Below are 24,223 nucleotides of genomic sequence, written 5' to 3' on the forward strand. Positions count from 1 at the left end.
CTCTTTCTCACAGGTTCATGTTCAGTGCATTCGGAAAGTTTTCAGACCCCTTCACTTTTTCCACATTTTGTTACGTTACAGCCTTATTCTAAAATGGATTAAATAAATACAAATCCTCATCAATCTACACACAATACCCCATAATGACAAAATGAAAACAGGTTTTTAGAAAACAATACAGAAATACCTTATTTACATAAGTATTCAGACCCTTTGCTATGAGACTCGAAACAGCTTAGGTGCATCCTGTTTCCATTCATCATCCTTGAGATGTTTCTACAACTTGATTGGAGTCCACCTGTGGTAAATTCAATTGATTGGACATGATTTGGAAAGGCACACACCTGTCTATATAAGGTCCCACAGTTGACAGTGCATGTCAGAGCAAAAACCAAGCCATGAGGTCGAAGGAATTGTCCGTAGAGCTCCGAGACAAGATTGTGTCAAGGCACAGATCTGGAGAAGGGTACCAACAAATGTCTGCAGCATTGAAGGTCCCCAAGAACACAGTGGCCTCCATCAATGTTAAATGGAAGAAGTTTGGAACCACCAAGACTCTTCCAAGAAGTGGCCGCCCGGCCAAACTGAGCAATCGGGGGAGAAGGGCCTTGGTCAGGGAGGTGACCAAGAACCCAATGGTCACTCTGACAGAGCTCCAGAGTTCCTCTGTGGAGATGGGAGAACATGAATACTTATGTAAATAAGGTATTTCTGTGTTTTATTTTAAATACGAAAAACCTGTTTTTGCTTTGTTATTATTTTTTATTTTTATTTTTTTTATTTATTTCACCTTTATTTAACCAGGTAAGCCAGGGTATTGTGTGTAGATCGATGAGGGGGGGAAAAAAACAATTTAATCAATTTTAGAATAAGGCTGTAACGTAACAAAATGTGGAAAATGTCAAGGGGTCTGAATACTTTCCGAATGCACTGTACCTCTTCAGTGTCATTTGGTCAATTATTTCATCCCTTGCTGCTGCTCGAATGCACTTATTCCCTTCTCTCACTTCCTTGGCTGTTCTCTCAAGAACGTCAAGGGGGGCTAGACCCCTGCTTTTTTTACGTTTGTATACACAGGGCATGATGATGTCTGCTCTGTAACAATAAAAATGCACTATCTTGAGTTCAAGACATATTGCAAAAATATGTAATCATCATTTGTATGGGGTATGGCGGCCATTGGCTCAACTTACTCCAAGGCAAACATTTAGACTATATTAGCCCACACAGCTACAAGGATGCACTTTCCGTGCTATGTTTAGAACCTCGTATTGTAGCTTATAGAGACCCCAACTGATGTATAAAACAATATTAAAACTATCAACTTTGGTTTAGATACAAGCATCATGAAACCAATAACACAATGCATTCATTTGACTTTGTGAAAATCAGTTTTTTGGACCTAACTTGCTTGCCACTTTTTTCATGTGTTTTTTTCCTTCAAATACTTTTTTCCTTCAAAGACTAAATATTTAGTCACATTATTAAGTTTGTGTATGGTTTCCTAGAAACAAGGGTGGCTCAACTAACCTTTTTTGGCTCAACTTACCCCACTCTCCCCTACAGTATTTGACCTAAACTGGGATATGCTTAACACCCCGGCCATCCTACAATCTAAACTAGATGCCCTCAATCTCACACAAATTATCAAGGAACCTACCAGGTACAACCCTAAATCCGTAAACATGGGCACCCTCATAGATATCATCCTGACTAATTTACCCTCTAAATACACCTCCGCTGTCTTCAACCAGGATCTCAGCGATCACTGCCTCATTGCCTGTGTCCGTAATGGGTCCGCGGTCAAACGACCACCCCTCATCACTGTCAAACGCTCTCTAAAACACTTTAGTGAGCAGGCCTTTCTAATTGACCTAGCCCGGGTATCCTGGATGGATATTGACCTCATTCCATTAGTAAAGGATGCCTGGTTGTTCTTTAAAAGTGCTTTCCTCTCCATCTTAAATAAGCATGCCCCATTCAAAAAATTCAGAACTAAGAACAGATATAGCCCCTGGTTCACCCCAGACTTGACTGCCCTTGACCAGCACAAAAACATCCTGTGGCGTACTGCATTAGCATCGAACAGCCCCCGCGATATGCAACTTTTCAGGGAAGTCAGGAACCAATATACACTATCAGTTAGGAAAGCAAAGGCTAGCTTTTTCAAACAGAAATGTGCATCCTGTAGCACTAACTCCAAAAGGTTTTGGGACACTGTAAAGTCCATGGAGAATAAGAGCACCTCCTCCCAGCTACCCACTGCACTGAGGCTAGGAAACACTGTCACCACCGATAAATCTACGATAATCGAGAATTTCAACAAGCATTTTGCTACGGCTGGCCATGCTTTCCACCTGGCTACCCCTACCCTGGCCACCAGCTCTGCACCCTCCGCTGCAACTTGCCCATCGGCTTCCTATTTCGCAACAAAGCCTCTTTCACTCATGCTGCCAAACATGCTGACTATCCTACCGATCCTTGACTTTGGTGATGTCATTTACAAAATAGCCTCCAACACTCTACTCAGCAAATTGGATGTAGTCTATCACAGTGCCATCCATTTTGTCACCAAAGCCCCTATACTACCCACCATTGTGACCTCTACACTATCGTTGGTTGGCCCTCACTACATATTTGTCGCCAAACCCACTGGCTCCAGGTCATCTATAAATCACTGCTAGGCAAATCCCCGCCTTATCTTAGCTCATTGGTCACCATAACAACACCCACCCGCAGTATGCGCTCCAGCAGGTATATCTCACTGGTCATCCCCAAAGCCAACAACTCCTTTGGCCGCCATTCCTTCCAGTTCTCTGCTGCCAATGACTGGAACGAACTGCAAAAATCTCTGAAGCTGGAGACTCTTATCTCCCTCACTAACTTTAAGCATCAGTTGTCAGAGCAGCTTACCGATCACTGCACCTGTACACAGCCCATCTGTAATTAGCCCACCCAACAACCTCATCCCCATATTGTTATTTATTTTGCTAATTTGTACCCCAGTATCTCTATTTGCACATCATCTTTTGCACATCTATCCCTCCAGTGTTAATACTAAATTGTAATTATTTTGCACAGTCCTATTTATTGCCTTACTTTCATAACTTACTACATTTGCACACACTGGATATAGATTTTCTATTGTGTTTTTGACTGTACGTTTTGTTTATCCCATATGTAACTCTGTGTTGTTGTTGTTTTTATCGCACTGCTTTGCTTTATCTTGGCTGGTTAAATAAAGGTGAAATAAAATAAATACAAATTGTGGCCCACAGATCACACCCACAACCCTGGTGTTGCAAGGTCTAGATGTCTGAGTGTGTGTTGTCTCATACTGTAGATGTCTGAGTGTGTGTTGTCTCATACTGTAGATGTCTGAGTGTGTGTTGTCTCATACTGTAGATGTCTGAGTGTGTGTTGTCTCATACTGTAGATGTCTGAGTGTGTGTTGTCTCATACTGTAGATGTCTGAGTGTGTGTTGTCTCATACTGTAGATGTCTGAGTGTGTGTTGTCTCATACTGTAGATGTCTGAGTGTGTGTTGTCTCATAGTGTAGATGTCTGAGTGTGTGTTGTCTCATACTGTAGATGTCTGAGTGTGTGTTGTCTCATACTGTAGATGTCTGAGTGTGTGTTGTCTCATAGTGTAGATGTCTGAGTGTGTGTTGTCTCATACTGTAGATGTCTGAGTGTGTGTTGTCTCATACTGTAGATGTCTGAGTGTGTGTGTTCTGTTTATTCTCTGTGTTACAGTAACCAGGCAGTGAGGATGCTGGAGTGTAGAGACAAGCCCACACCAGACATGTTTGGAGAGCTGCTCCGCAACGCCAGCACTATAGGAGACCTACGCAACTGTCCGGTGAGTTAGTGTACAAGCACACTTTACCACACCTTACCATAAATTTACATTATTGTCATTTAGCAGACGCTCTTATCCAGAGCAACTTACAATTAGTGCATTCATCTTTGAAGAGGTAGAGTTTCAGAAGTTTTCGGAAGATGAGCAGGGACTCCGCTGTCATGCTGTTAGGGGAAAGCTTGTTCCACACCATATACCATATTACAACTGTGATAGCCACTATATTCCACTATATTACAGCCACTATATATATTACATTCACACCAGAAATATTCTTACTTATGATGGTGAAAAAAGATAAAATATTAATGTCTTGTTGCAGGTTTCTTTAGTCAAGAAATATATAATGACTCTCACACTTGCGTGTACACACACACACACACAATCTAACTCAGAGGCTTGTGTTGAGTGTGGGCGGACTGGTTCAGAGGGACTTCATGTCATCACATGGGCAGTAAACACTATTCTGAGGTCAGCCAAGCTCACCACGGTCCTCAGTGCTTCGACTAACTGAACTGAAAGGACCAGGGTGGATCAACATGAGCAGCTCAAAGTATTAGCGTTTTAAAATGTAAACCATATGAAATCTCCCAGTCAAACATGACTCTTATAATTCTGATACTCCCTCCCAGCTTTATCTTATCAAACATTAAAGCCTCTAGTCTCTCTAATGGTAAACTCTAGAGTCTACATAATTATAACGAGCTGCCCCAGTATTGTACAATTACAGGCATTTTTCAGAAATATGTTAGTATATGCTGACTTTGAGGCTTCTCCCGCTGATCTGTGTGTGAGAAACCCCAGTGCTCGCTTGTGCTGTGAGAAAGTCTCCTCTGTTTATGTCAAATATGGCGCGTGCACAATCGTTGCCCTTCAGGGGGCCTGCCGCCTGCTTGTTTCCAGCCTAACTTCTGGGAAACACACAAAAGAGGAGGGAATTTTGCCCCTCTCCGGCAAAGCAGGTCAAGATGGCAGGTGCATGTGGTGACATGCGTCCTTCTCCCACGCAAACACACACATACAAACAAACACACACACACTGTACCGCTTTGGCCAAAATCAGCTCTATGAAAGGAGTCCTGTGGTAACCTTCTCTTAAGGACCGCCACATGCTGCTGGGCCCAGTGTGTGGGTAGAGTGTATGTATAAAGGAAGGCTGTCTCTCTGTAATGGGCATAGAAGTGACACTTGAATTGGGGGTTGTCATTGGCCTACAGCCAGCTGACCTTTTCAGATAGCTCACTGTGAGGGGTGCCCTGAATTGAACCATCGTCAACACTGAATTAGCTAAATGGATAAAGATCACTGTCAACTTAGTACGTAATGAGTCATGGTAGACTTTGTTTGAGGATTTTTTAGTTTGTTCGAGGATTTTGTGTAGATATTTGTGATTTATTATGCTCAATTTATGTCTCATTTTTGGCCCCCTCCTTCACTCCCCCCTTCTGTCTCTTCCACTCCATCTCTTGCCCCCTACCTTTCTTCTCCCCCCTCCTCTTCACGCGCCCTCTTCTTCCCTCTCTCTCTCTCTCTCTCTCTCTCTCTCTCTCTCTCTCTCTCTCTCTCTCTCTCTCTCTCTCTCTCTCTCTCTCTCTCTCTCTCTCTCTCTCTCTCTCTCTCTCTCTCTCTCTCTCTCTCTCTCTCTCTCTCTCTCTCTCTCTCTCTCTACCTCAGAGTAACTGTGGGGAGAAGCTGCGTATCCGTCGGGTACTGATGAACTCTCCAGAGATTATCACCATAGGTCTGGTGTGGGACTCTGACCACTCAGACCTGGCAGAGGACGTCATCCACAGCCTGGGCACCTGCCTGCGCCTGGGGGATGTAAGACGCACGCACACTCACTCTTACAGTTTTCTTCAGATGATGCCACAAAGTTATGCTATACTGGGTTGTGTGTGCTGTAATGTTTCTAGCCACCGACACCAGAGTGCATAAAAAGCATTCTGATGTCTCTATACTCTATACTATGACACAACACACACAGTCAGGCACCATCTCCCATCTCCCTCGCTAATGAATTGTTCATGGTGTTTACCTGCTGTAAAAGCGAGCTAACCTTTGAGAACCTCTGGAGCTTTTCTGAAGTGGTACGTCTGTGAGTTGTGTTGTGATCTGATACCAATATTCCTGATGTCTGTTTGGGGAACCTGGGCCTTGGTTAATGTAAATATATGACAGGTAAAATGAATGATGGATTACTTACTGTAAGGTCCAGATTTCTTCCTGACCATATGACTTGACCAGGAGGAAAACATATTATTTAGATATACAGTATTGCAGTACAGTGTATTTTTCATTTCCCTATGGGGCTGAACATGAGTCTTCTCCCCTGTCCCCCTCAGCTCTTCTACAGGGTGACAGATGATAAGGCCAAGCAGGCAGAGCTCTACCTGGTGGGCATGGTGTGTTACTACGGCAAGCACTACTCCACCTTCTTCTTCCAGACCAAGATACGCAAGTGGATGTACTTTGACGACGCACATGTCAAAGAGGTAAAAAAAACGAATAAAAAATCCATCTGGGTGAATGGTTACAGAAGTTGCCCTTATCCACCGATGTAGGATGGGATTCCTTTACCCCTAATCCTAACCAAAACCATTAACCATTTGTTTTTACTGTGTAGTTTCTGTGTTTTATTCTTCCTCTGGTATGTTTGTAGTTGAAAATCATACAAGCTATGTTTGGCTATACAGTGCTCCTCACTTGGGTGATGTTACTGTGAGATGAACATGAGCCATACAAGTGTTTTTGGAATCCTCTCAGATGTGAATCCTCCACTTTACAGCGTATTGTCTTTGTCTCTGTCTCTCTCTCCAGTTGCTGTGTCAAGATGGAGAGGATATGAATCTTTTAACAGCGAAATACCTGATGTTTTCTTTCATTGCTAAACAGAGGCCTGGCCCGTCGGCTCTATTCAAAGCCCTCTCTCTCGCTATGTTTGTCGCTAATTTCACCCCAGTTCCATTAGTTTACATTATTCGCCCGCTTGTTGACTCACTGGCGAGCTGGGGTTGTTTTTGATCTATTTTTTATCGATGACACTGGCGGTGTTGTCATCACAGCCCAAGGAGGGATAGTTGTCATAGGAATAGTTTAGTTTACTTTATTAACCTTCAGCGGATATTCACGCCAGACAACATTTACATCAAAAACAACAATCAACATGTATGTACAATTATTCATGGAGAGACACATGTAACCTGCCAGTCTTTATCATGGACAATGAGAGGTCTGCAGAGTTTCTGAGGACGCCAAAGCCTGTCACATGAGGTCATCTGGATGAACTCTGATTGGTGGTTCACACTGCGGCAGTGTTGTGACCAGTCATGGGTGTGAGTTCTGATTGGCTTCTCCTGCAGTTCCAGGTCAGGTCCCCTCTCTCAGTGTGACGAGGTGTGTGAGCATTGAGCAGAGGCGTTAGTTAGTTAGTTCCACATGCCTGGCCTGCTGGCCCAGCTGTGGCGTGTCTCTCGTCCCCTCTCCTGGGGGGCGGGGGGGAAATGACACACAGCTCTGTGGGCACCGAGCCCTCTCTCTCCCACTGCTCTGGCTCGCTCCAATCCTTTCTCCCGTCTTTCTTTTCCTCTCTCTCCCGCTCTCTCTACCTAGTCCCTCCCTCCCCCACTGGTATGGCTCTTTCTCCTTTATTCCATCCCCTTTCTTCAATTTCTTCTCCCCTTTCCCCCTCTCTGTACTCTACCTTCTCCCCTCTCCATTCTCTCCCTTCTACCTTCTCCCCTCTCCATTCTCTCCCTTCTACCTTCTCCCCTCTATGTACTCTCCCTTCTCCCTTCTCCCCTCTCTGTACTCGACCTTCTCCCCTCTCCGTTCTCTCCCTTTTCCCCTCTCTGTTCTCTTCCTTCTCCCCTCTCCGTTCTCTCCCTTCTCCCCTCTCCGTTCTTTCCCTTCTCCCCTCTCCGTTCTCTCCCTTCTCCCCTCTCCGTTCTCTCCCTTCTCCCCTCTCCGTTCTTTCCCTTCTCCCCTCTCCGTTCTCTCCCCTCTCCGTTCTCTCCCTTCTCCCCTCTCCGTTCTCTCCCTTCTCTGTTCTCTCCCTTCTACCTTCTCCCCTCTCCGTTCTCTCCCTTCTTCCCTCTCTGTACTCTCCCTTCTCCCCTCTCCGTTCTCTCCCTTCTCCCCTCTCTCCCTTCTCCCCTCTCCATTCTCTCCCTTCTCCCCTCTCCGTTCTCTCCCTTCTACCTTCTCCCCTCTCCATTCTCTCCCTTCTCCCCTCTCCATTCTCTCCCTTCTCCCCTCTCCATTCTCTCCCTTCTCCCCTCTCCATTCTCTCCCTTCTCCCCTCTCCATTCTCTCCCTTCTCCCCTCTCCATTCTCTCCCTTCTCCCCTCTCCGTTCTCTCCCTTCTACCTTCTCCCCTCTCCATTCTCTCCCTTCTCCCCTCTCCATTCTCTCCCTTCTCCCCTCTCCATTCTCTCCCTTCTCCCCTCTCCGTTCTCTCCCTTCTCCCCTCTCCGTTCTCTCCCTTCTACCTTCTCCCCTCTCCATTCTCTCCCTTCTCCCCTCTCCATTCTCTCCCTTCTCCCCTCTCCATTCTCTCCCTTCTCCCCTCTCCGTTCTCTCCCTTCTACCTTCTCCCCTCTCCATTCTCTCCCTTCTCCCCTCTCCATTCTCTCCCTTCTCCCCTCTCCGTTCTCTCCCTTCTACCTTCTCCCCTCTCCATTCTCTACCTTCTCCCCTCTCCATTCTCTACCTTCTCCCCTCTCCATTCTCTCCCTTCTCCCCTCTCCATTCTCTCCCTTCTCCCCTCTCCATTCTCTCCCTTCTCCCCTCTCCGTTCTCTCCCTTCTCCCCTCTCCGTTCTCTCCCTTCTACCTTCTCCCCTCTCCATTCTCTACCTTCTCCCCTCTCCATTCTCTCCCTTCTCCCCTCTCCATTCTCTCCCTTCTCCCCTCTCCGTTCTCTCCCTTCTCCCCTCTCCGTTCTCTCCCTTCTACCTTCTCCCCTCTCCGTTCTTTCTCCTCTCTCCTATCATGGCTTTAGTCACATAAATGTATGTGCTGTACTTTCACTCCTGGATAGTTGCTTACAAAGCAGCTTTTCTCTCTCTCTCTCTCGCTCTCTCTCTCTCTCTCTCTCTCTCTCTATCGCTCTCTCTCTCTGTAAAGCCAGCACGTGAGCCAGTAAGGGTTTGGACAAAAGTGACCTGAAAACAAGGATATCCCTCCATTGTTTATCTGGCCAGCTGGACAGGAGGGCGTGGCCAATAGAGAGCTAGAGCACAGCGGCCAACTCTGTAGACCCATACACACATTTGCGCTTTCAAACGCATATACTTTGCTGATACGGTAGGGCTATCGGGACTTCCTGTCACAGATTCCTGTGCTGAGCGAGGGCAGAGCATTTGGAAAACCAGGTCGGGGTAAGAGGGGTTGGAAAATGGCCTCTCTGGCGCTTACAAAGTCCGTTAATGTTACCCAGTAGCTATTGTACTGTACATTTTTACTCATTTAGCAGACACTCTTATCCAGAGCGACTTACAGTTAGTGAGTGCATACATTTTCATACTGGCCCCCTGTGGGAATCGAACCCACAACGCTGGCGTTGCAAGCGCCATGCTCTACCAACTGAGCTACAAGGGACTACGTGGTCTTCGCTCTGTGTGTAGTTTTCTGGATGTCTCTCTTTTTTACTCTTTCCAAACAGTTTGAGATTCACATCAGGGATGGGCTGAATACTCCCATCTAACCACCTTTTTTGAGTTCCCTGGAAAGTAGTGACATAGTTTCCTCTCTTCCTGGCAGATCGGTCCCAAGTGGAAGGACGTGGTGTCTCGGTGCATCAAGGGCCACTACCAGCCCCTGCTACTGCTCTACGCTGACCCCCGAGGGACACCCGTGTCAGTGCAGGACCTGCCCTCCCGCCTGGACCTGCACCACTTCAACAGGTCCTACTACGACAGCGAGGATTCAGGTACGAGACGCCTCGCATCACACAAGATCACTGCTACACACACAGGAAGGCTGTTGCATACCACACCTGGGTTCAAAAAGTATTTGTTTTCTTTCAAATGGAACTAATGAAATAGTCCCAAAAGTGCAAAACCCGCCCATATGGTACTCCAGGCAGCTAAAAGTATTTAAAGGAAAACAAATGCAATTTAAACACCATGTATTTCTCCTTCTTGAAAACATTTGTTTACTGCTCTCTGTACTGTACTGATTAAGTTCTGGCTTGTGTGTTCTCATTATTATCTCTGATGGCTGTCTGTGTCTATTCCACTGTCATGCTGTTGTGCTTGTCTTCAGGTCGGGAGCCGTCCATCTCCAGTGACACGCGCACCGACTCGTCGACTGACAGTTACTCCTACAAGCACTCACACTCCCACCATGAGTCCATGGCCAGCCACTTCTCCTCCGAATCCCAGGGAACCATCATCTGTAACCCAAACAACGACCCAGCCTCCCACAGCAGCCTGGAGACCACAGGTAGGAGGAGGAGGAATTCAGTAGTAGCATGCACACACACACACAGACAGGGTAGATATATATGCACACACAAACATACATATGGTCTGTAGCTCACTCAAACACACACATACACACACACACAGAGAGAGTATACTCCCAAGCCTATACACCAGAGGAGGCTGGTAGGAGGAGCTATAGGAGGATGGGCTCATTGTAAAGACTGGAATGGAATAATTGGAACGGTATCAAACACATGGAAACCACATTCCATTGAATCCATTCCAGCCATTACAATGAGCCCGTTCTCCTATAGCTCTTCCCACCAGCCTCCTCTGATATACACAGACTAAACTGTATATTAATTAATGCTTTTACCTTGAATGTATGCACACATGCAACTACTTAGGATTAAGCATGTAATGCTCACCCAAACATACTCAAGACAGTTTTGTGTGTACTGTACAGAGGATTAAAGCCACATCCATTACCCAATCATGTTGATCATGGATTATGTGTCATCATGTCACGCATGTCATAACCATGTAAACGGTCATAAAAAATGTCCTCCCTCGCTTCTCGTTGTTGCTAAGGCCAAGTGACGGACATTGGGCCAGTGCAGTGCCACTCTCTGAGGAAAGGCGGGACAGTGGACAGGAAGGGCGGGGCCAGTGACAGGAAGCGGAGCTCTAGTCGTCCGCGGCGACTTGAGGAGAGGAGTCGGGGCTCTAAGACCGACGAAGCCTCGTCGGCAGGCTACCACAGCGAGGGTACGCAGGAACCAATCACACGGCAGAGCCAAGAGACTAGGGACCAATCACATGGCAGAGCCAGGGGACAAGTGACCAATGACAGAAGGGCATGATGACTGTATCTAGCAACTTAGAGCTCATCAGAATCCGTGCCTCTAGTCTTTCGCAGGTAGTTCATAGTATTTTGGTTTTACATATTTAACAAAAAGATCAGGTACAGGTACAGGAGTAGGGTATCTTGTAGTATACTGTAATCTGTGTGTCCTTAACATTTTTCTCTTGTTCTGTCCAGTTAGCCGTTATCACCAAAGTTGTCACTCACGTTGCACTTTCATCCTATTATTTTCTCGCTTTCTCCGCCACTCCCCATCAACACATGACATCACACCACTAATGTATTTATCTCCCACTCTCTGTCTGTCTCCCTCCCTCCATCTCCCTCCTCTTCTCTCTCCTGTCTCCCTGGCTTCTAGGTGAGACTCTAAAGGAGCAACAGGCACCTCGCACCGCACCCAAGTCCTCCTCCTCCAGTCGACTGAGGGATTTCAAGGAGACCATGAGCAACATCATCCACAGTCGCCCTCTCTCCGCCTCCTCCTCGGGCTCCGGGGCCCTAGGGGGTCTAGGGGCCGAGCCAGGGGCCACCACCAAGGCCAGAGACTGGGAGGCCGACAGCACCAGCAGTGAGTCCAAGTCCAGCTCCTCCGGGGGACGATACAGACCGGCCTGGAGGCCCCGGAGAGAGGCCCTCAATATAGACAGTATCTTCAGCAGGGAGAGACGCAGACAGGCTGGGTATAGTCCCCTAGGGGCCACTCTGCCTGAAGACAGTGGGGCCCCAGCCGAGGGCCCCACAGGGTCAGTCACTGGACAAGGACAGGGGCCCTTTGGTAATATGGCCTCCTCCTGGACCCTGCCAACCACCAGGGGCCATAACATGGAGCAGCAGCCCCCCAGGCTCATCCAGAGGATGGAGAGCGGCTATGAGAGCAGCGAGAGGAACAGTAACAGTCCTGTTAGCCTGGACATACCTCTCAGTGAGGGACCCAATACTGCTAATGCACATAGGTACAGTAGAGTATATACATACTGCTAGGAAAGATTCCGGATGATAGTAACTCACATATCTGAAAAGGGTAGACTCACACAGACTGATAGCTACATGATGAACTGTGTATTGTATGACTGACTTCTCTGTCTGTCTCTCTCAGGGACACCGGTCTGAAGATGCCTTCCAGCTCCAGCTCAGGTCCATCATGGCGCACCGTGCCCAAGTCTAAAAGCAGCAGTGCTCTCCTGCAGGACGTCAAGGCTTCATGCAGGGACAACAGTCACGTAAGCCTTGGTAGGTCTGAGTCCATCCGTGTGTGTGTGTGTTTCCCACAATGTGTGTGGGAAAGTGTATTTTTATGTGGGATTGTGACTGTTTTGGGGTGCATTCGGAAAGTATTCAGACCCCTTCCCTTTTTCCACATTTTGTTACATTACAGCCTTGTTCTAAAATTGATTACATGATTTTTTTCCCCTCATCAATCTACAAACAACAGGTTTTTAGAAATGTTAGCAAATTTAATACTAAAAAAAAACAGAAATACCTTATTTACATAAGTATTCAGACCCTTTGCTATGAGACTCGAAATTGAGCTCAGGTGCATCCTGTTTCCAATGATCTTCCATTGAGATGTTTGATTGGAGTCCACCTGTGATTGGAGTCCACCTGTGGTAAATTCAATTGACTGGACATGATTTGGAAAGGCACACACCTGTCTATATAAGGTCCCACAGTTGACAGTGCATGTCAGAGCAAAAACCAAACCATGAGGTCGGAGGAATTGTCCTTAGAGCTCCGAGACGGGATTGTGTCGAGGCACAGATCTGGGGAAGGGTACCAAAACATTTCTGCAGCGTTGAAGATCTCCAAGAAAACAGTGGCCTCCATCATTCTTAAATGGAAGAAGTTTGTAACCACCAAGACTCTTCCTAGAGCTGGCCGCCCGGCCAAACTGAGCAATCGGGGGAGAAGGGCCTTGGTCAGCGAGGTGACCAAGAATCCGATGGTCACCTGAGTCTCCTGAGTGGCGCAGTGGTCTAAGGCGCTGCATCGCAGTGCTAACTGTGCCACTAGAGATCATGGTTCGAATCCAGGCTCTGTCACAGCCGGCCGCGACCGGGAGACTCATGGGCGGGGCACAATTGGCCCAGCGTCGTCCAGTGTAGGGGAGGGAATGGCCGGCAGGGATGTAGCTCAGTTGATAGAGCATGGCGTTTGCAACGCCAGGGTTGTGGGTTCGATTCCCACGGGGGGGCCAGTAAAAAAAAAATATATATATACAGTGGGGAAAGAAAGTATTTAGTCAGCCACCAATTGTGCAAGTTCTCCCACTTAAAAAGATGAGAGGGGTCTGTAATTTTCATCATAGGTACACGTCAACTATGATAGACAAAATGAGAAAAATAATTCCAGAAAATCACATTGTAGGATTTTTTATTTAAAAAAATTAAATTATGGTGGAAAATAACTATTTGGTCACCTACAAACAAGCAAGATTTCTGGCTCTCACAGACCTGTAACTTCTTCTTTAAGAGGCTCCTCTGTCCTCCACTCGTTACCTGTATTAATGGCACCTGTTTGAACTTGTTATCAGTATAAAAGACACCTGTCCACAACCTCAAACAGTCACACTCCAAACTCCACTATGGCCAAGACCAAAGAGCTGTCAAAGGACACCAGAAACAAAATTGTAGACCTGCACCAGGCTGGGAAGACTGAATCTGCAACAGGTAAGCAGCTTGGTTTGAAGAAATCAATTGTGAGAGCAATTATTAGGAAATGGAAGACATACAAGACCACTGATAATCTCCCTCGATCTGGGGCTCCACGCAAGATCTCACCCCGTGGGGTCAAAATGATCACAAGAACGGTGAGCAAAAATCCCAGAACCACACGGGGGGACCTAGTGAATGACCTGCAGAGAGCTGGGACCAAAGTAACAAAGCCTACCATCAGTAACACACTACGCCGCCAGGGACTCAAATCCTGCAGTGCCAGACGTGTCCCCCTGCTTAAGCCAGTACATGTCCAGGCCCGTCTGAAGTTTGCTAGAGTGCATTTGGATGATCCAGAAGAGGATTGGGAGAATGTCATATGGTCAGATGAAACCAAAATAGAACTTTTTGGTAAAAACTCAACTTGTCGTGTTTGGAGGACAAAGAATGCTGAGTTGCATCCAAAAAACACCATACCTACTGTGAAGCATGGGGGTGGAAACATCATGCTTTGGGGCTGTTTTTCTGCAAAGGGACCAGGACGACTGATCCGTGTAAAGGAAAGAATGAATGGGGCCATGTATCGTGAGATTTTGAGTGAAAACCTCCTTCCATCAGCAAGGGCATTGAAGATGAAACGTGGCTGGGTCTTTCAGCATGACAATGATCCCAAACACACCGCCCGGGCAACGAAGGAGTGGCTTCGTAAGAAGCATTTCAAGGTCCTGGAGTGGCCTAGCCAGTCTCCAGATCTCAACCCCATAGAAAATCTTTGGAGGGAGTTGAAAGTCTGTGTTGCCCAGCGACAGCCCCAAAACATCACTGCTCTAGAGGAGATCTGCATGGAGGAATGGGCCAAAATACCAGCAACAGTGTGTGAAAACCTTGTGAAGACTTAGAGAAAACGTTTGACCTGTGTCATTGCCAACAAAGGGTATATAACAAAGTATTGAGAAACTTTTGTTATTGACCAAATACTTATTTTCCACCATAATTTGCAAATAAATTCATTAAAAATTCTACAATGTGATTTTCTGGATTTCTTTTCCTCATTTTGTCTGTCATAGTTGACGTGTACCTATGATGAAAATTACAGGCCTCTCTCATCTTTTTAAGTGGGAGAACTTGCACAATTGGTGGCTGACTAAATACTTTTTTTCCCCACTGTATATAAAAAAAAACAAAAAAAAATAAAATACATAAAAAAATAAAAAAATATGTATTCACTAACTGTAAGTCGCTCTGGATAAGAGCGTCTGCTAAATGACTAAAATGTAAATGTAAATGTCACTCTGACAGAGCTCCAGAGTTCCTCTGTGGAGATGGGAGAACCTTCCAGAAAGAAAACCATCTCTGCATTACTCCACCAATCAGGCCTTTATGGTAGAGTGGCCAGACGGAAGCCACTCCTCAGTAAAAGGCACATGACAACCCATTTGGAGTTTGTCAAAAGGCACCTAAAGGACTCCGATCATGAGAAACAAAATTCTCTGGTCTGATGAAACCAAGATTGAACTCTTTGGCCTGAATGCCAAGCGTCACGTCTGGAGGAAACCTGGCACCATCGCTACGGTGAAGCGTGACAGCAGCATCATGCTGTGGGGATGTTTTTCAGCGGCAGGGACTGGGAGACTAGTCAGGATCGAGGGAAAGATGAATGGAGCAAAGTACAGAGAGATCCTTGATGATAACCTGCTCCAGAGCGCTCAAGACCTCAGACTGGGGCAAAGGTTCACCTTCCAACAGGACAACGACCCTAAGCACACAGCCAAGACAATGCAGGAGTGGCTTCGGGACAAGTCTCTGAGTGGCCCAGCCAGAGCCCGGATTTGAACCCGATCGAACATCTCTGGAGAGACCTGACAATAGCTGTGCAGCGACGCTCCCCATCCAACCTGACAGAGCTTGAGAGGATCTGCAGAGAAGAATAGGAGAAACTCCCAAAATACAGGTGTGCCAAGCTTGTAGCATCATACCCAAGAAGACTCGAGGCTGTAATCGCTTCCAAAGGCTCTTCAACAAAGTACTGAGTAAAGGGTCTGAATACTTATGTAAATGTAATATTTCCGCTTTTATTTTTTTAAATAAATTTGCTAACATTTCTAAAAACCTGTTTTTGCTTTGTCATTATGGGGTATTGTGTGTAGATTGATGACGGGAAAAAAACGATATAATCCATTTTAGAATAAGGCTGTAACGTTACAAAATGTGGAAAAAGTAAAGGGGTCTGAATACTTTCCGAATGCACTGTATTTACATTGTGAACTCTGAGCAGATGGTTTATTTTAATTCATCGCTGTATCTCTGTTTGCTCAAAGTGTGATGTCACTCCTCACACCTCTTCCCCCTGCCTTGTCTTATAATGCTATTGAACAGGGAACATTATAGAAAGCTACGATATTAACGTGTGTGTGTGTGTCACACAGCAGGAGAAGGCCACAGCGAGCTGGACGAGCTGCAGGAGGAGGTGGCCAGGCGAGCGAGGGAGCAGGAGTTACAGAGGAGGAAGGAGAAGGAGAAAGAGGCCGCCATGGGCTTCAACCCCAGACCCAGCAAGTTCATGGACCTGGACGAGCTACAGAACCAGGGTAAGGCCCCAGACCAGACACAGCCCCAACCTGGTGCTCAGCTAGAGGAATTCCACTCTGAAGCTCATGAGTAACAGGCTTGGTGACCCATGTAGTACAGCATGTGGAAACCAGAAGAGAACAGGGTCAGGGTTCTGTATCAGTTGTTCTGTGGAGGCAGCCCTGTCCCACACTGCCTGGTGTGTGTGTGTGTGTGTGTGTGTGTGTGTGTGTGTGTGTGTGTGTGTGTGTGTGTGTGTGTGTGTGTGTGTCTTTATGTAGCAGGTGTCTGAGTGCTCCATGTTTAAAGCACCCGGAGTGAGCTGCGTAGTGGGACTGCTGTTGTCCAACAAAAAAGAGCATTGTTCTCCCACCAACACAATTGGAAGTTTCCTCATTCAGAGGGTTAGAATGTGTGGCCGGCCAGTGGCCCAGTCACAGTGTAAAAGGATTAAAAAGCCTATTTGAATGTTCGCTGCGTTTGTAGTGGAGAGAAATCGGATGAACTAGTGGGGCTTGTAACAGTATTCACTCATTTAGGTCATGCGAGCCTGCTGCGATTCTGAAGTCAACAATAAGTCCTTAATCTTCAAAGGGTTGCAAAGACATATCATTAACTCAACCCCCCACAGTGTACCTTTTTTTTGTTTTAAATAGCTTTTTGGGATTGTTTAAAGAGCTTTGCTTTTGGTGTGGGTGTGCATATCTGTGTTTCTTAGGCAAAGGGGACGGCTATGAGAGGTGTGTGTCGGACGCTGAGCTACTGCTAGAACAGTCTCTGCGACTGGAGCAGACTGGCGAGGTGGCTGCCGCTCTGTCTGTGGTTAACAAAGCTGTATGTAAGTAGCCCTAACCTGCCTCCCTGTGCCTGCTGCCAGCCCAGCCGACCCACTATAACACTATACCACCACATACCTATCTACCTGTGTGTCTGTCTATGTGTGTCTCAGTTGGTTTCACCTGTGGGGGTATAGTGTCCTATATGACAAAGACCTACTTCCAGGCCACAGAGTCACTTGGTTTGAACCAGTCATATGACTATCTATAACAAAAAGGTTAAAGATATCCTCCAGGGATTTTTGAACTTTTACTGTTGAAAAGCGATATGCCAAGTATAAATACAGTAAAGTACACACACTAATAATAATAATAATATAATAATATGCCATTTAGCAGACGCTTTTATCCAAAGCGACTTACAGTCATGTGTGCATACATTTTTACGTATGGGTGGTCCCGGGGATCGAACCCACTACCCTGGCGTTACAAGCGCCATGCTCTACCAATTGAGCTACAGAGGACCACACTAAGGGTAGACACAACTACAAAGTTCAAGGAGTAGGGCATTCAAGGAGTTGGTCTGATTAGAAGTTGTGATTTCATCGGCCTCCCCCTTTGCTTGAGGAGCAATAGAGAACAAAAGAGGGAAGTCCACCCCCTACTTGTGCTATGTCATGACTTACCTGGACCACCTATTGAGATGTCCCTTTTTTTAAGTAAATGAGGTGTTAAATGAGGTGAAAATGAGACTGGAGTGCTACTTTATGGTATTGCCAGAATACTTGCTGCAATGCGTGTGCAACACGGTGCTCTATCGTCTCCTAGCGATAGTTTGTTGCAAAACCCTTTAGTGCCCGCAACTATAGCTCTTCTTTTATCCAAATATTTGGACATTTGTGCTTTCTGTTCAGTCAGACTTACAATAAGAGTCCTGAACCTAAAATAACCCCCCACAAACATGAGCAGGAGCAGTCTTGAATGAGTAATGACTAGGGGAAGGGACAATTTGGTCTGTCTAAACATAAGTTTGGGACGGCTGATAAGGCCAGCAGCCCTCTGCCTACCAACTGTCTCTGTCTGATGATAATGAAACGAGGCGAGTCGCCGGGGTGTTTACCCATCACCGTGGTTACTAGCCTGCCTGGCAGCGCAGAGAGGGAGGGGTCAGGGGGTGGAAGGGGGTATGGGAACCCATCGCTATGACAACCAAGTCTTCCCAAGGACAATGTGGCCTGGGTCTGTTATGTCAACATGGCAGTGAGTCTGTTGTTAGTGTGGTGTGTGTCTCTCTGTCTGTGTTTGTCCTCGTTTCCTAATGTCTCTGTGTATTGATGTGACATTCACAGTTTCACTGTCTCTGTCGTGAGCGTCTTGAATGTGTGTTTGATACTCCTGACTCATCCACGGAGGAATGCTCACACACCCAACTCTTTCTCTCTCACACGCACACACCCACTATTTCCCTTGTCAGCACCCACTAAACTCGTCTCACAAAGCCCATTCCTCCATTTCTCCCTTTAAGATCTACAGCAAGTCGAGTACTAAAAACGTCTGAACTAAAGATATTTCGCCCGCTAACCAAGACAAAGAGTTTGAAAAATACAATTTCTCAATTCAGCCCCATGATATGAGTCAAAATACCAAGGAACAGCCTTTATTTTCTTCTCAGTCTTCTTAGATATTGCGCCTAGGGAAGGGCTCAGCTTAAAACGATCAATATAATATTTTTTCCTTAACATAATTCACTTTGATTTGATTAATTTAACGTTATTCTATATGATTTAACCATTTGCCGTATGAACAGAATATTTTGTTAAGAGTCATTGTGGATCTTAATTTCCCCAGTGTGTATCATCAGCCTGTGTTCATTTTAATGTACAACACACACACATCCATTTTACTCACCAAGCGTGTTGCCTGTTTGTGTCCTCCCCCACCCCAAAACCCACCCACCCCTCCCAAACCCACCTCATTATTTCAACAGTCTAATCGTATTATTTAATTTTGTGCCAAGTGTTTTTGCATGCATCCCCATAATGCAGCTCTTTATTTTCTGCATTTTTATTTTTTTATTTTATGCTTTCCTTCCTTTTTTTTTCGCCCTGTAGCTAAACTCAGGCTTCCCATGCATGAGGGTGGCGCTAACACTCATAGCAGGACAGTGGCTGAGGCCCGGCTGCAAAAGTGCATAAGGAGAGCGCGGGGCCTGCAGCAGCGCATGCAACAGCAGCAGCAGGAAGACAGACCCCAGCAACAGGATCAGGAGCAGACAGAGGAGCAGGATCAGCCCTGTCCCTCTCCCCAGGGCCCCCCCAGGTACCAGCACTGTCTCCTGTCTGTGTCCTGTGACTCCCGTCCCCCACCTGACCTCACCTGTTCAGCCCACACCCGTGGCTGAGCTCCTCATGTGGCTCTGGAATGAGTGGAACAAGGGATCACACAGTCCTGGTTTATTCTTTAACATGCTAAATGCTTTGCAGGTAGTATAGGAAAAACACCATTGATTTGTACGTAGAAGGTGTGCTCAATGTGCATACAAACAAAGTGAGAAATGCTGTTTTATTTTATTTAACCTAGGTTCTTTACGGTAGGCCTATGTATTTGGAGTTTTAACAGTGTGCTAATCTGATTCCTACTTCTAATCATTAATACAACATCATTTTTTCCTAACACACAATTTTACCCTTGTGTTTGAAGATTTTCAAATATTTGCAATGCCACCTCTTATTCAGTGAAAGTGTAGCTAGTGCTTCTATGTTGTTTGGAGGGTTGTGTGTGGGTGTTTACTGTTTAGTTATTGTGGAGGTTGCTGTGAGGCCAGGTCCTAGGGGGTCCACAGACACGAGTGCCTCTCCCAGGGGTCCAGTTCTGAGCCACCCCCGCCATCCCCTTGGCTCACCTGTGCCAAAGCTCTAAAGAGTCCATCTGTTACAGAAACATCACACACACACACACACACACACACACACACACACACACACACACACACCACACACACACTAAAGTTTTAGACCTAGAAAATGTGTAAGGTATACAGTCGTGGTCAAAAGTTTTGAGAATTTCATTTACGTCATTTAGCAGACACTCTTATCCGGAGCGACTTACAGTTAGTGAGTGCATACATAACTTTTTTTTATTTTCATACTGGCCCCCCGTGGGAATCGAACCCACAACCCTGGCGTTGCAAACACCATGCTCTACCAACTGAGCTACATCCCTGCCGGCCATTCCCTCCCCTACCCTGGCTATGACAGAGCCTGGATTTGAACCAGGATCTCTAGTGGCACAGCTAGCACTGCGATGCAGTGCCTTAGACCACTGCGCCACTCGGGAGTCATGACACAAGTATTGGCCTTCACAAAGTTCGCTGCTTCAGTGTTATGAGATATGTTTGTCAGATGTTACTATGGTATGCTGAAGTATAATTACAAGCATTCCATAAGTGTCAAAGGCTTTTATTGACAATTACATTAAGTTTATGCAAAGAGTCAATATTTGCAGTGATGACCCTTCTTTTTCAAGACCTCTGCAATCCGCCCTGGCATGCTGTCAATTAACTTCTGGGCCACATCCTGACTGATGGCCGCCCATTCTTGCATAATCAATGCTTTGATTTTTTTTTTTTTGTCCACCCGCCTCTTGAGGATTGACCACAAGTTCTCAATGGGATTAAGGTCTGGGGAGTTTCCTGGCCATGGACCGAACATTTCAATGTTTTGTTCCCTGAGCCACTTAGTTATCACTTTTGCCTTATGGCGAGGTGCTCCATCATGCTGGAAAAGGCATTGGTCGTCACCAAACTGTTCTTGGATGATTGGGAGAAGTTGCTCTCGGAGGATGTGTTGGTACCATTCTTTATTCATGGCTGTGTTCTTAGGCAAAATTGTGAGTGAGCCCACTTCCTTGGCTGAGAAGCAACCCCACACATGAATGGTCTCAGGATGCTTTACTTCTCCGGACAAGGTGTTTTCCGGATGCCCCAAACAATCGGAAAGGGGATTCATCAGAGAAAATGACTTTACCCCAGTCCTCAGCAGTTCAATCTCTGTACCTTTTGCAGAATATAAGTCTGTCCCTGATGTTTTTCCTGGAGAGAAGTGGCATCTTTGCTGCCCTTCTTGACACCAGGCCATCCTCCAAAAGTCTTCGCCTCACTGTGCGTGCAGATGCACTCACATCTGCCTGCTGCTATTCCTGTGCAAGCTCTGCACTGGTGGTGCCCCGATCCCGCAGCTGAATCAACTTTAGGAGACGGTCCTGGCGCTTGCTGGACTTTCCTGGGCGCCCGGACGCCTTCTTCACAACAATTGAACCTTTCTCCTTGAAGTTCTTGATGATCCGATAAATGGTTGATTTAAGTACAATCTTACTGCAGCAATATCCTTGCCTGTGAAGCCCTTTTTGTGCAAAGCAATGATGATGGCACGTGTTTCCTTGCAGGTAACCATGGTTAACAGAGGAAGAACAATGATTTCAAGCACCACCCTCCTTTTAAAGCTTCCAGTCTGTTATTCTAACTCAATCAGCATGACAGAGTGATCTCCAGCCTTGTCCTCGTCAACACTCTCACCTGTGTTAACGAGAGAATCACTCTGCTGGTCCTTTTGTGGCAGGGCTGAGATGCAGTGGAAATGTTTTTGGGGGATTAAGTTCATTTTCATGGCAAAGAGGGACTTTGCAATTAATTGCAATTCATCTGATCACTCTTCATGACATTCTGGAGTATATGCAAATTGCCATCATCAAAACTGAGGCAGCAGACTTTGTGAAAATTAGTATTTGTGTCATTCTCAAAACTTTTGACCACGACTGTACATATTAGTATATAGTAATTTTTTGTATACAATACAAAATCCTCCTCTGTTTCAGAGCACAGGCATGTGAGAGATGCCTGGCCATGATTCACTAACCAGCCCATAACATGAGCCTCTTTCCTCTTCCTTCCTAGTGAACAGCCTGTCCCAATCCAAATACTGTTGACAGACGCCCAGGAGGAAGCAGTCCCGGAAGCCACCAGAAACACACCTTCTCCTCTTCACATTAAGCCCCTCCCCTCCAGTACAAACTCACTCCCTGAGCCCCTGAGCCACTCCCCTGTCGCTATGCCCCCGAGCCCTCACACAGGGTCACCCGCAGGGGGGTCCGTAGCGGAGGCGAGGGGGCGCTGGGAAGGACTGGAGATGTCAGGCGTGCTAGATAACTCCTGCCCTCATGTGAGACCCTTCCACAAGCACGCTGCCGTGTCCCTGCCTGCCCTGTGTGTGGACGGCTGGGACGAGAGCCTTACTGAGGGAGGCCATGACCAGACCCCAGCCCTGCCCAACCACCAGCCAGCTGCACCCTCACACTGGAACAGTAACCCCCCCGCCCAGACTCTGCCCACCCTTCGCCCGCACTCCAGGACACCCTCCCAAGTCAGCCACACCTCAGAGGAAAGGGGCGACGCCAACATGGAGGATGCCTACCCCAGACCGCCAGCCTTGGGCCACTCTCAGCCTCCTCCAGCCCATCAGAACCACAGCTCCCCTATCCCTATCTCCTCCAACACCTCCAGGCTCGGCCCTCCTCCTCCCCCTCCCACCCGTAACTGGTCCTGCTGGAGCCAGGACCAGCCGGCTGCCATCGACTCCCCATTCTACGCCCCTCCCACAGACTCCCACTGTCCCCCATCCGCCCCCATCAGACCAGGGCGGACCCCTTCCCCAGCATCTGGGAACTACAGGCCAGTTGCCGCCATGCCAGTGGAGCGCTGGGCAGAGAATGTGACCCGCTACTACAACTCCCAGGCTGCCCCTGTGGTGGGGTCGCCCTGTGAGGAGCTGTCGGAGCTGGACTCTCTGTACCAGGCGAGCCTGCAGGCCCCCAGCCTGCCCCGGGCCCCACGCGGAGTCAGCCCCCAGCCCACTGCCAACAAGCAACGTAAGTATACTCACTGATCAGTGATGTATATTACAACTGTAAAACAAAAAGCAATTTTTTTTAGAGATGATGAGTGAGAAAATGTAAGTGGGAGAGAGCTGTCCATGACTAATACTGTGTATCTGTGTTTTATCTGCAGCGGCTAGGAAGATGTTGTCTGGGCTGGCTGCATCTGGCCGCTCCAAGACTCCCACAGCCGAGTTAGAGAGACATGCCTACAGAACGCCAGGCTACACCAGCAGCCCTACACAACACCCCAATGCCGGCATCCACAAGGTGTGTGTGCGTGCATGTGTTCGTTGTCCTACATGTGGCTGATTGTGAGTTTCAGGGCTGTGTGTGCTGAGGCATGTTCGAAGCTGTGTGTAGTGATGTGTGTTGAGGCTGATGATTTGGTGCAGATGTGTGAAGTTTGTATCTGAGTGATGTGTGTGGGTCAGTCCCTATGTCTGTACATGCATGTATTTGTGCAGGGCTTGACATTCAGGTAAATTTGCCAGTGGCACACCGGGTGGCTTTTCAAAGTTACTGGCCACAACATTGTAACCACTGGCCCATATTGTATTGGTGGTGTGGTGCAGCATAACAAACATGCATATTCATAACTGTTTTGATTGGATGCTAGGCTCTGATTATTATGAATGGTCAGACTGCAGTCTTGTTTTGTAAAGGGAGGACCTCGACTCATCATGATGACCTGTGATAACTGAAAAAAAGACACGGATACAAAATTTTGTTATAAAAAAAAGATTTTATGAAAAGCATTTCATTGTATGAATTTGATTGCCTCATCCCCCCATGTTTCATTTCCTCCCCCCATTCATCTCAAACTCCTCAAGCTCTCTCTCTCCAGAGCCTCTTCTGTTGGCTGGTTCTGTCTTCCTCTCCAAGCAGTGAACCCCCACCACTTCAAAACAGCTTGCTCTGCGTTGAATTCATCAAGGTCTGGTCCCTCAATTGTGATGAACATGAGGTGGCTGAGCTGAGTTGTCGCCAGAGAGGACCTCCAGTCGGTTTCGATACGTTACATGCAGGAGAATCCCCTTTCGCAGACAGCTGTGCTGATGGCCATTGCGAGATAGATATCCACCAGGATGCCCAGGCACCTAAATCTCTTCTTCAAGTCATCAGAAAAATACAAAATTGAATGAGTTA

General features: G+C 46.9%; 1 protein-coding gene across 1 annotated transcript in view; it reads left to right on the top strand.

Annotated features, from left to right (window-relative positions):
* LOC311134702 (ubiquitin carboxyl-terminal hydrolase 54-like) overlaps positions 1 to 24,223 on the top strand; it is a gene marked incomplete at both ends in the record, with an annotated part of 85,428 nt that overhangs the window by 49,318 nt on the left and 11,887 nt on the right. The window contains 13 exons of the mRNA XM_084168468.1: positions 3,757 to 3,862; positions 5,537 to 5,683; positions 6,205 to 6,354; positions 9,622 to 9,790; positions 10,126 to 10,305; positions 10,878 to 11,054; positions 11,510 to 12,104; positions 12,248 to 12,381; positions 16,229 to 16,390; positions 17,089 to 17,208; positions 19,258 to 19,465; positions 22,098 to 23,068; positions 23,208 to 23,344. Of these exons, the coding sequence (XP_084024594.1) occupies positions 3,757 to 3,862; positions 5,537 to 5,683; positions 6,205 to 6,354; positions 9,622 to 9,790; positions 10,126 to 10,305; positions 10,878 to 11,054; positions 11,510 to 12,104; positions 12,248 to 12,381; positions 16,229 to 16,390; positions 17,089 to 17,208; positions 19,258 to 19,465; positions 22,098 to 23,068; positions 23,208 to 23,344 (3,256 nt within the window). The remainder of the gene's footprint in view (positions 1 to 3,756; positions 3,863 to 5,536; positions 5,684 to 6,204; positions 6,355 to 9,621; positions 9,791 to 10,125; positions 10,306 to 10,877; positions 11,055 to 11,509; positions 12,105 to 12,247; positions 12,382 to 16,228; positions 16,391 to 17,088; positions 17,209 to 19,257; positions 19,466 to 22,097; positions 23,069 to 23,207; positions 23,345 to 24,223) is intronic.

This window comes from Coregonus lavaretus, assembly GCF_964263955.1.
Source record: "Coregonus lavaretus genome assembly, chromosome: 1".
NCBI lineage: Eukaryota > Metazoa > Chordata > Actinopteri > Salmoniformes > Salmonidae > Coregonus > Coregonus lavaretus.